The sequence below is a fragment of the Triturus cristatus genome, chromosome 4_2 (genome assembly GCF_964204655.1).
Source record: "Triturus cristatus chromosome 4_2, aTriCri1.1, whole genome shotgun sequence".
Lineage (NCBI taxonomy): Eukaryota > Metazoa > Chordata > Amphibia > Caudata > Salamandridae > Triturus > Triturus cristatus.
Window position 1 is genome coordinate 715,918,999 of NC_140586.1, and position 12,803 is coordinate 715,931,801.

The following is a 12,803-nucleotide window of genomic DNA, read 5'->3' on the forward strand; positions in this document are numbered from 1 at the left end:
GAAGGAGGGGGGGGAATTAGCTTTCCTTTTGCTGTCTCCCGCCTGAAACTTCTTCTCTTTCCAATTTCCGCCCTTAAATGATGGCATGTCGCTCAAAGGTGCGTACTGAAAACTGGACGCCTTTAACGTTTATTCAATAACATTTGTCACCAGCCTCATAAATTTAAATTTTTAGATGCATGCGCATATTACACAATGATGCGGTCGCGTTACTATTTTAAGAAACACATTTACTGATTTTACGACAACAATGTGTCAAGAATTTTTTTCTATCCTATCGTGGTCACTCTGTCCGTTTGCTTATTTTCGAACGTTTTTTTAAGGCTTGTTGGCCTTCTTTCCGTGTTGATGATAGACGCTCTGACGTCAGTATACTGCGCCTTTTGCTGCTAGTGGCCGTGCGTGCTTTGCCGGCGGGGCTGCTTCACTTGCTAATCTGAGAGTGGTGGCTATGGGGAGCGACTTCTACCTGCGATATTACGTGGGCCATAAGGGAAAGTTCGGTCACGAGTTCCTGGAGTTTGAGTTTCGACCTGATGGTAAGTTCCCGAGGCTGCTAGATGGGGAGTTTTACAGCGCCTATCAGGAGTCTAGGCGCCTACCCGAGGAAGGTTCGTGCGTGAACTTGGGACTTGGGCTGCCCTTCTATGCGAGAGAGGCATCGCTGTCCGGGAACCCCATTGCACAGCCCACCTTTTCTCTAGACGTGGGTCTGCCACAGCGGTGCCCCCGTGCAGTTTAGGTAAATCCCGCCTTTTAGTACACCTTAAGCAGGGAGAAATTTGCAGTCCTAGCCATATACCCTGGCCATAGTTCTGTGTTTTTAGTGCGGTCCTTGGGAGGGGGAAGAAGGAAGGGGCGTTCTAATGACTTGGAAATTGAGAGCATTTCCGAGCGTGCCCATACGCGCAAGCGTTGCACTCTACAATAAAGTAACAAATATTGGCTTAATCATTGCATAGTAATTGCCTATTATATGCTTCATGTTAATAATATAACATAATAGAACCATCTGTTATTGCTAATATGACAATAAAGGTGTTTGATACAGCAAGAAACATGGATCAAATGTGATGGTTAATATGTTGTTCGCAGGGCATCCACATTTCTCACCGGGCCTCGGCATAGCGGAGGGTGGCAGCAGCCACATGAAAGCTGGGCTCACACAGGACCTCGAGCTGAGCCAGGCTTAAGCCTAGCTCGAGCTTTCAGTGGCAGGACCATCTCTAAAGGTGGGCTGCCTCTTCAATTGTGTATTTGGGTTTTGCCTGCACAGTGCTTGCTCTGTGCTTGACATACCTGTTGTTTTTAATATATACTTAAAAGGGACGTACATCCCACCTCCTCTCTTTCCTTGGTCTCATTGGTTCCTGAGAGTGCCACTTACCTTCCCTCGATCTCTAGTGTCTGTAGCATATTTCCCTGCATTTACCAATACTTGTTTCTCGTCTTCTTCTTTCATCAGTTTCTGCTGCGAAATACTTTTAACATCCACTTTTACTCTTTAAGTTTTGCCTTTTACTCTTTCTGAATATTTATATAACAAATAACCACCCAGAGACATGAAGTGATTTGCATAGAATCGCAGGATGTTGCCCAGAGACTCTAACCGGATCCCCAACTCGCAGTCAGCAGCTCTGGCTACTGCGCCACATCCTCTTCATGGAGCTTATTCTTTCGTCCCGGAGGATGATTGATTAAAACAGGTCGTTATTGATCACCTAGGGAATACTAATGCTTTACCAATGCTTGTGTAACATGCTGTCACTGCCATCTAAGTTCTGCTATCCATCCGCAGTGGATAAATTCAGTGTCTCTAGCGCCAACAGACAGTAAATGTGTTGCGCACGCTTTATGAAATTACCAGGTTTGTTACTATATTAACGCAGGCTGATTAAGGTTATCATTTCCAATTTGTGGAACTTTGTCAAAAATATTTCACTCAACAACAGCTGGACTGTTCATGAGCACTCTAGAGTGGGGCAGGATACGGTTTTTTTTTCCAAAAATGGTGACATGTTTATGAGTTTATCTAATATCCAGAAGGTGGGTGTTGTAGGAGCTGTGCATTCCTGGCCCACTCCTGGAAGCAGCGGCTTCAGGAGGAACGTACACCTATCTGGGTGGGGCTGGCGGAAGAGCGAAGGAAAAAAAGCAATTATTCAGATGGTGGGAAAATGTACACTTCTGGAACACACCAAGAGATTAATCAGCCCAGCTGGTATCACTACATAGCGCGGGCGGCAGTGGTATGCTCCTAGCCAACCACAGAAGCCTTATATCTAGGGAGATATGTGCATCTGCTCAGGATCAGGCAATGCGTTGGAGTAGAGTCGGGATTCCAAACACAGACCCTTAACATTTACAACAAGCATCAATCCGTATAGAGCATCCATACTGTATGCTTTGTTATAGAACATCCATACCGTACGCTTTGTTATAGCTGCTGTTTTATTTGAACAGGGAACTGTTTCTTTCTGGTTTTCTTACGCATGGACCGGGCCACTTGAAGGTTTGGAGTGGCGGAGCGTTGCACACTAATAATGCATGGGCTCAATGTTTGTACTACTTGGCAAGGATCATTGTATGATGGCTGTGTCTGTAAATCTGCCCTCTACAGATACTAGCCTGTTAGCAAAGGTTATCTTCGTCTGAGCAGGTTTGACCCAGCCTTTCATCCATGGATGTCAACACACTAAAATGGCAGGAGCAGCTCTTTCCTTCGTCCTGGACTCCGACCCGCTCATTATCCATCACATAGGCGAAGCCGATGCATTACCAATGCCTGTTACTAGTGTGAACTCAACTTGCGTGTTTTGTGCTTAGAGGCGTGGCGCCCACAGCGGAGGCTGTGTGCGGGATTAGAAACAGGTTCCACAAGGACGCCTTTCAGGTCTCCCCTCCAACCTCCTGTCCGCCTTGTTGAGTCTCTGCGGGCAGCCGTTTCCCTGAAATGTGCCTAGCTCAAATCCACCACTATCGGCCTTGTAGAGGTACCAGTCAGCTCCTCCGAAGCCCTTCAGAGGGGACCCTGTTATATGACTGACTTTACTCCAACCATACTTGTCCTTTCATTATAGCCTGACATACAGGTAAACCAGATATGTGGCTCTCTGTCTCCTAGCCTTTCTCGGGCACTAGCCTGGCACGTGGCTCACCCTGACCCGCCCCTGGCTCCCCTACCGCGGAACTGTCCCAGCCCAGCTGTCCTTTCAGCAGCTCTACCCCAGCCACGCTGTCCTTTAGAGAGCTTGCAACATGTCTTGCTCTGACCCACCCCTGGCCATCCTGCAGAGGCACTGGCCACTGTCCCAGCCGTCCTTTAGAGTTCTTGCAGCATGACTTACTCTGCCCCAGCCCAATTGTCCTTTAAGGAGGCACGCCCCCATGACACCAGCCAGCCCAGCTCCCTACTGGTCTTCAAGATGTATTAGCCTACAATCTGTCAGATGCATCCGCCTACCATGAAACTCACTGTGCTCCCAGCCCTGCAAGCCTTTCCGAACCACTCTCCTTCCACTAAAGCCCAGTGAGCTTTCACCGGAATATTACCTTTTTTATAAACTGTCCAATTATAAGGGACCTAACCCCACCCTGTTGACCGTCATTTGCATAAGGCGTTCGTCCCAGGATGCACCTGTGCGGATCTCGCGTTTGACTGCATTATTTATGAAAGAGTAGGAATGCGCGTGAGACTTTGACAACAGAGTAAATCCTCAGGGTAAATAGACAATTTAAGTACAGCCCGAGAACAATATCTGTAGAAGCAGCCTAACGCCAAATGTAATGGAGAACCCAGAAGTCAGAGTAAATTAAGCAAAATATTCTGGCACCTAGCGAAATTAGATTTTTTCCGGACATTAAACACAGTAAAACAGGAGATACACATCTGTACACGGTCACACAATACACCTGCTATGGTCTTGCCAGAGTATGTCCTGGGAGTTATGCATTGAGCCCCCCGCCATCTTACCCCCCTCCCCACACAGCACAGAGGAGCGATAAACGGCATTTGGTCATTTAGCTGGCGGAGGTAGCCTCGGTCTGGGCTGAGCAGAGGTTGTCCTCGCAGTCACAGCGCCTCTTCCCTCCCTGGACTGAGCTCCACACCGCGGTCACTGCGCTTCAAGAGGCCCTGGGTGCGAGCCAGGGAGAAACTTTAATGAAGAGGAGGAGGGAAAGGGGAAGCAATAAAAAAACACAACCTAGTCGGGTTCTTTTTCGGCGGCCAGGCCGAGGCAGCGGCCCTCGCCAGTCTGTGGTGGTAAACTGGGCATGTGGAAGTCTCAGAGAGACAGGCCGACAACGATAGAAAATCACACCAGGCAGTCACCGACAGCACACGAAGAAGACACCAACTTACTGGCAGGCAAGCACAACAAACTGACAACAAGCATTTGCAATGCAATGGGTCCAATTGCATTGCAAATGCTTAAGTTTAAAGATCCATCACGGTGTCCGTGAAGCGGCGCCGTGCTCAGTTTCAAAGTTAAATAAAAAACAAACGCAAACAGGCACGGTTCACTCTGATTAGTACCCCGCTGAAAATGAAAACGAGTGCTTAGTGAGTAGTAAAAGAGGACGTGTAACTCCGCCAGTAAACTATCCAATCCCGGAGGGCGGGGATAAAAGGAGATAGGGTGGCAACAAGCAGTGAGTGACATACCATCGGTGCAATCATTGCACTGCCTTTGGCATAATTCGTGAAGCCAAACGACACGCACAAATCACCACTGAAGGCGGGTCTGGGACGAGGCTTCTGAAATCGTATCGATTCCAAGAAGCCTCGTATGACGAGGCAGCGCATGCGCTGCTTACGTCAGGCCGAGACCTTAAAACGGTATTGCAGGGACAAATTTAGTCCAGTCGACACTACAGGAGAACATTGCGATATACTTGTGTAGGATTTCTAATTTTGGATTTCCGTCTAGTATTCAATTTTTTCCCTGGTAAAACACCTAAAAACGGAGCTTTTCCTCTGGTTTCTGTTTTTTTGGTGTAGCCATACTTAGAAAGAAAGTCTTTAATTCGCTAGGCTTGTTGCTGAAAAAGTAATTGTAGGCAATATAGATGCCAAAAAGAATGCATTTAGGTAATCTAAGGAATGCCATGAACTTATAAAAGTCGACCTGGGCATTTGGTGATCTAGATGGGCTGCTCCCATTCCATATATGTAGGCTTTGGTTGTTGATCTTGTTCTGTTATGACACGTCTATGATGCTTAAAGACTTTTGGACAGATTTACAAGGAAATTATGCGTTCTGCATAGATGCGTCAGTTTCCTTGCGCTGCGTCAAATGTCCTTGCGCCACTATGGATGCGCTGTATTTACAGTACAGTGCTTCATGGCGCAAGGATCAACGGATACTTCAGAAATTTCAACGCATGTGTTGGCCCAAAAGTCACGCATTGCTGGAGTTGTCGCAAGCACGACGCAACTCCAGCAATGAATTTTGAGGCCTATACTTACAGTACTGCGTCACTCCTTTCGCCTGCTTCAAGCAGGCAGGTGTAAGGTTTTGACGCAGTGGAGTCCTAAAAGTGGCGCAGTGCCGTCACTTTTATGAGCCTTTCCTCTGTGGGAACACCCACCCTGCATACATTATACCTGACGCAAGTATAATGTGACGCAGGGCTTTATAATGTGATGCATCTCTCTAGATGCGTCACATTGTAAATGGGCCGCATTGTTTCCGCTGCCGTTGAGTCAAAAAAAGTGACACAATGGCAGCGCAAAAGGGTGCAAGGGGCTTGTAAATCTGCCTTTTATTCATTGCTTGTCTTGCAAAAAATGAGTCGGTGAGAGACTGACAAAGGGCTTCTGTGATCATTTTATACTAGCATATCACTCTAAAGATGAACTAGCAAGGATAGATAGGGAGGACGGGTTGTGGGTGTTCAAGGGGCAAGACAGATAGGAGAGGCTAATTTTATTGGACAAGCTAGTGATGGGAGATGCTATGTATATTTTCTACCTTCCCTTGGTCTTTCTGGCGTGACAGGCTTATTTCTCACATTAATATTGTCAACTCAGAATTAATGGCATTTTAGGGCGATTAGAGAAGATCTAGAATATTTTACGTTCCTCTAACATCCAGATTACGGCACTGTTTAACCCACCTTGACACCTTTCACAATGAAACTGGTGTCGTCTGTGGCTGTTGGAGCGACGCCATTGGTAAAACTGACCTGCGCGAGTGTGTATCCTTTCTGATTTATATTCTATAGTAGCATACAATTTGATGTCAGATGAAGAGCACCAGACCTATTCCATCTGCACATCTCACACTCTGCTCTTGATAGTCGGATAGTGCATATTCTCAGCCTTTAACTTGACTTTCTCAGTAGTGTAGCAGTCTTCCAGATCTCGGATATTTACTGGTTTTGTTACCACTACTTGTTGGAAGTTGAGCAAGGTAGCCACTAAAGCGGTGGAAAGAAATGCCTTCATCTTGCTACTGTATTGTTAACAGGCCCCCTGCAATGTGTATTCCTTTTGGTGCAATGCAAATGTATTGGCTTAACTTTTTTTTCTGTGGTCTATATCTTGAGCCACTCTTCATGGAGATTGTACGTTAAAACATTACTCAGTTTGTAGTTTTAACTGTTTTTCTGTGTGTGTGAGGCAGCACTGCAGCTGACTTTTTTGTTTTTGGCATACTGTAATTAATTTGTATCTAGCACCTACACTAAACACAGGAATTAATAGTTGCAGTTGCCAAGCTCAGTAGTTCCCAAGTTATTATCCACTGAAGCATGAAAGGTTGACTTTACTATTTAGGTATTTGAACCTGTGGCTTACAGATTACACCGATCTCTGTTGCAAATGCTACATCTGTTTGCGCTGTCATACCTTAACTCCTCCTTATGCTTCCCAGTGTTTCTCTGAACTCTTCTGTGATTTGAGTCCCTAGATTTGGGTCACACCCGAAAGAGATATTCAAGCGCATTGCAGGCATTTATTTTACACCAAGCACTCAATCGCTCTGTTCTATCATTTCTAGAAATCAGGCTGTATGTACTATATGTTGTATTTATATAGCACACATTTGCCAGGGCCTGATAGAGCTGAGAAAACAGTAAAACAATCAAGTTAAATTAGCATTATGTACTCCTTAAAATTATGCTCTTCCTATTAAAAGAGAACCTAACATGGAGAAGGTTAGATTGAGTACAAAGTAAGAGGGAGTAAATTCCAGAGCCTCGTGCATGCGATTTGTTAAAATGAAGTCTCCAAATTTATGTGCACATGTTCTAGACTATTGGAACTCATAAACACAAAGTTTTGTCTCCAGTGTGCCAACTGCGATTAAAAAAACAATTCCAAAACATTCTTGGGCAGACAAGAGCTAAAAATATACTGCTGACCAGGCTCTTAACAAAGTCTATATGAGAATATAGGTCCCACTGGAAGAATCTTGCTCCAGGGCATAGGCAGTGCAGGTTGTGACACTATCATTCTGAATCTGCAGCACACATTGTATGCTTTTGCTTGGGTGTGTTACCACAGAGGCAAATTTATCTAAAGACAATTTATTTTTGCAGAATGGGGTAGGAACATGCAAAGGGGCATTGACATGCATCTAAACCACAGCAGTACCAACGGATCTAACCCGAATTGGTAAATTCTTCTTGGAAGCTAGGAGACTACCATAGGGTGCAAGACGACCAAACTCTACTGTCCCATAAGAACATGGAGCCTTAACTGGGTACAGCATTAACCAGAATATTTTGACAAAGATTAGACCATAGGGCAATTCGCCAACTGATTGCCCAGCATGTTTTCTCTTTATTGCATTAGCATCTGGCACTTCATTACACTTTTCTGACACAGTGGGCCTGGATTCAGTTAACAGGGCACGTTGCACACTGATCCAGCGCTCCGCCTAATCAGGGATCAATACTCGATAACATACAAATGGCCCAAACACATTCACCCAAATCCCTGATGCGCTGGGGGTCAAGTTTTAATGACGTATAAATTGTTTCCTTCACAGGTTCATGTTTAACAATTCTAAATACATAACGAAACCTTTTATCAACTCTTTCCTCTCGGTCGACGGACCATTTAGTGGAGAAGTTGATGGTAATGATGGCACTACCTAACTAACTGTCTAGTTAGCTAAATAATCTCAGATTCTTGGTATAGGTAAAGTTTTATCTCAAAATGATTAATGCTTATTGCAAACGGTCACAAATGCAAACAATAAAATTCACAAGAGGAAGAGAAAACAATCCGCTATTGCAAACCGTGTCATACTCATCAAAAACGATATGCAATTGAAGGAGTGGATAGATGGAGAGACAAAAGTTTCAGAGACAAAAATACATTTGCAAATAATTATGCAAAGTACGAGTCAGAAAAATAATACAAACCCAAAGGATCTGTGAAATACCGCCCCCCTGGCCAAGGAGTTGGTGGGGTGTCCCCTGAAATAGTCACACAACAAAGACTTCAGAACCCAAGAGCGGGACAGGAACAGCTAAGCCTCTGCAAACCGATGGTCAGCGATGCATCACCACTTTCTCCTCTGCGCTTGCCCTGTGCAAACCTAAGCTCGGAGACGACCTAAACCACCCCCCCCCCTAGGCACCCCATTTATACCCTAAAACCTACAGTTCCGTCCCACATTAGTTGAAACAATTCATGGAATACGACAGCTCATTGGTGGTTTCGGGAGGTGGTCTCACACCACTGTGACTTCATTCACAATTTGAACATGCCCATTGTACTACATCCTTTCCCATTACATACTTTCAACCAGTTTATTCAATGTAGTGTTTGATACATTTCAGCATTTTCACATATAATTCTCAGCCACGTCTCTGGAAGAAATCATGGGTCCCACGGCCAGGCTCATCCTTTGGCAGGCAGACAATACACTCTGTGCTGAGTATCCTTGAACTTCTGTCCCTTCTTTGCAGCACTCTGCGCTTCTGTCTGTTTGTGTTAGGCCACACTTGCTCACATCTCCAACCCCTCCTCTATTCGGTCAATTTAAGAAGACTTTCAGGACTATTCGGCTCACTATGGCGAATGAAATATAAACATTTGTTAATTACATGGAAATGCACTTTTCACTGTTTACCACCTTTGCACTATCCCCTGTTAATATTTTCCTAGCATAAGCTTAGGGCAAAAGCAGCTTTATTCACCTTTTTTTAAAAAGCAAGATGCGAAATGTAAAACACAGCCTAAACATGCATTCATTCTGTTTCTTTCTAAACGCATTGTAAAATGCGGCCTAGTTCTTTCATGCATTATTTCACGTTAGTGCATATATGTGCAAAGCGGGTTTCCCCATGTTTGTGATTTGCGTGTTAATTCTTCACTGTACACTGTTAGTACGTATTATGGGGGGGGGGTCAATCTGAGCAGGCTTCGTTTTTTGGACATTCTGCTCCATCAACACCAATCTGAACTAGCATTGTGGCACTTTATAGATTAGCTTTCGAATCAGATCTTTCGTACCTAGGACATGCTAGAAATGCCTATTGGCTTTTACTACCTGCTTGTGAGAGTGGGGCTGTGCTGGAGGGGGGCGCAAAGTTGGCGTTGGAGAAGTGAAGGCTGTACATGGTGTAGTCCGTGTGTCATGGAGCTATTTTAAGGTTTTCATTTCGTACTGCCCTCTTAATTAAGCCTCTAGTAACTAGAAGAGTCATAGATTTTCCAATACTGTGTTATGTTATGTTTGAATTGCTGACTCTCTACCACACTTTAGGGCAAGCCTTATCTGCTCGCTAGCACTACCATGGGAGAGTCAAGTAACTAGTAAAAGAAGTAACTTAATTATTGATTGGAATGAATTGAATTGCGCCACGTGCAACCAGAAAACCTAAAATTAATCTCTGGTTCCCCACTTGGCCAAATTGTGTGATCCTTGGCAATTGTTTTATTTCACTTATCACATGTAAGAGCACCTTGAAATACATGCGTTCAGGATTATGCACTGTCCAAAAACATCTCTTGTGTTTGATTTAAGAAACTATAATGTTGTCCATGTATAATAAAAACGCAGGCCACCCAAAAGGTTCGACGTGACAACTGACTTGGCTCTATGTTCTTTATTGGCAATGTTGTAGGGTGGGAGTAGGAATTAATGCTTTTTAGGTCTCGGGACCATCTGGTCTGCCGAAGGCAGAACCGGAAGTCCGGAGATTTAATGTTTTGGAGAAGAGGGGCTTAAACCCGCCCCTCTTCTCCATTGGCTGGCCTCTTGAATGCTGGCCAGCCATTGGAGAAGAGGCTTTGTCTCTCCGAACAGGCCCCGTCCTTTTCGGATTCGGGGGCGTGTTTTTTGCTACTTTTCTGATTATCTCCTCCAGCCAATGGCAAGAGGAGAGAACAGAAAAACACGCCCCCGAATCCGGAAACGCCGCTGCCTTTCTCTGAGGCATTTCTGCTTCGCCTCGGAGAAAGGCAGTGGTGTGCTTGTCTCCTTTAGCCTTCAATTTCTCTCCTGTAAGACTCTTGCCCGTTCCTCTCCCCCGGAGAACGTTTCAAAGACAGAAATACACGTCTGAGTGTTTTTTTACTGAAATTACAGCTTTTATGCGTAGATCATACACCCCTGTCCATCCGCATCACAGTGAGCTCGCCAGCTCACCCAACGCGCCGCTCCATTTATAGTAACGTAAGCAGTTAAACCTCAGAGCTGCCCTCAGTGCGCGTTCTCACGTCAGTGCGCGCTCTGGCGTTCGTGCGCGTCACGGCGTTCGTCGCGCCCCGAGAACTATATAGACAACGACTAGAGACTACCATACGGAACATAGTGTATGTCAGCCTAGCTACAGAGGGACAGTCCCATAGCAATGATGGGACGTGCAACATATCAGTTCGTTGCAGTACACGCCTTAAAGAATAACATATCATGCTTGAAGGCACCCAAGATAGTACACGTCCTTATATCACCGCAATCCTACACAGGACTTCACGGAGTGCACACGACCTAGCGCGTGTCACGCCCCTGCCGAGAGCGCAGTGAGCCTATGTCTCATTAAGCCACACCCGTGGTAAAGTTACAGTCCACAGTCTTCGGGTAACTGCCGACACACCAAAGCAGTGACCTGCACTTTCCAAGATGGCGGTCACAAGCACGTACACCTGTTGCGGCTTATTCACAAGCCCAACACTCCGATCATCGGAAAAAGAGGCGCGCACCGCCTGCAAAAAGGTTGGAGGACGTTTGAAATGGCTCCCTAAAAAGACACTTGAAAGAAATCCTGTTACATGGTAAGACTCCAGCACTGAGCGTTTCACTCTTGGCACACGACTACCTCTCCAGAGGCAGACGATCGGCAGGGGGACTTTCCAGCAATGCTTTAATAAAGCTGGCTGACGAGACTGTATTCGACAATATGACTGAACACCAACTACGAAAGGAAACGACCCGGGACTCAAATAATTTTAGCGCAGTCCGGGCAAGAGGGAAGCATCCGATGGCAGTGCTGGGGAATGCGGGGACGGCACCTATGCATTGCACAGCTTCATTTGGGAGTTTGTTGGGCACTTCCAGGTCCCACAGGGCACTTCCAGGTCACACAGGTGGAGTTCTCCGTGGACGGTGGAAAGCGGATGGAGGTGAAGTGTTATTACTTTTTGTTTGCATACGGTTGTGAACATCGTGTTGCTGTTAGATGTGTGCTAAGGTGTGTACTGAACATTTCTTTCCTCTGCTTCTTTACTATGTTAAATCATTACTTATTGGTGTATGAAATTAGAATTTTAAAAGCTGAATTTGTATTGTGTTCTTTCTTGAGACATCTGTGTACTTTTGTGCATCGGGATCTTTTTTATAACAATGCATGTTAAATGTCAGAATAACTGGATGCTAATGCCACAGATTGAGACATCTGTGTACTTTTGTGCATCGGGATCTTTTTTATAACAATGCGGGTTAAATGTCAGAATAACTGGATGCTAATGCCACAGATTGTGTTGAATAACTTGCTTTTGTGTGCAGAATATACAGCATAATTTCCGTATTCTTGGCGATTAATTAAGTCAACCCTTCTGCCTAATTAAGTTCTCCACTGTAGCATGTTTCCAATAGGTCCTCCTAGAGCTCACGAGTAATACCAGTGTTATAGATTCCCCTATCCTAAAACTACAAATGGGGCGGGTGAGGTTGCAAGAGATCTGATCTTTATCTAAAGATTGTGTAACAGCTGCTAAGAGCATTAGCCAAAAGGATCACAAGAAAATACTTCTAATGTGTAAGGAAACGTGAAGGAAACGTGAAGCTCTCTGCCTGCTGTATCACTGTATAGTCTTTCACTTTTTACCTCAAACATTTTATTTACTTTTCTCGTTATTTTACAGTAGCGCATCTGAAAACGTTGTACTGAGCTGCTCCCTCCTTCCAAAAAATAAAAAGATTGTTGAGGCTGGTGCCTATGTCCTCGGGAGTTTTCACACCCCTTAATGGAAGTCGCAGTTCAAAGCCTTGGAAAACGAGCTGGAAAACTGCAATTTACATTGGTTTTCAGCACGTTTTCCCTGCCACCCTGTGATATTGGAGGCTCACCGGGAGACCGTGTGATGGTAGCCGATATCGTATATAACACAGTGACACCGTGTGAGTTGGCAGGTATGCAACTCAGTGAGAATGATCTAATACTTGAAGAATTTTTTCACTGTTCCTACCAGAACGGGTACATTTTGACTGCTCAGAACAGATTTTAGCGATAAATATATTACTACAAGAATTGTTTTCTGTATTTGAAACTATTGCAGCCCCAATACTTCATTTGACTTAACATTTGAACAGGAGGTGAAGTGGGTGCCACTTCTGCTTTGG

General features: G+C 45.0%; 1 protein-coding gene across 1 annotated transcript in view; it reads left to right on the forward strand.

Moving 5' to 3' along the window:
* The first annotated feature begins 359 nt into the window (after positions 1–359).
* MAGOH (mago homolog, exon junction complex subunit) overlaps positions 360–12,803 on the forward strand; it is an 80,176-nt gene continuing 67,732 nt past the window's right edge. The window contains exon 1 of the mRNA XM_085602590.1: positions 360–539. Coding sequence (XP_085458716.1) covers positions 452–539 — 88 coding nt within the window. The 5' untranslated portion in view covers positions 360–451. The remainder of the gene's footprint in view (positions 540–12,803) is intronic.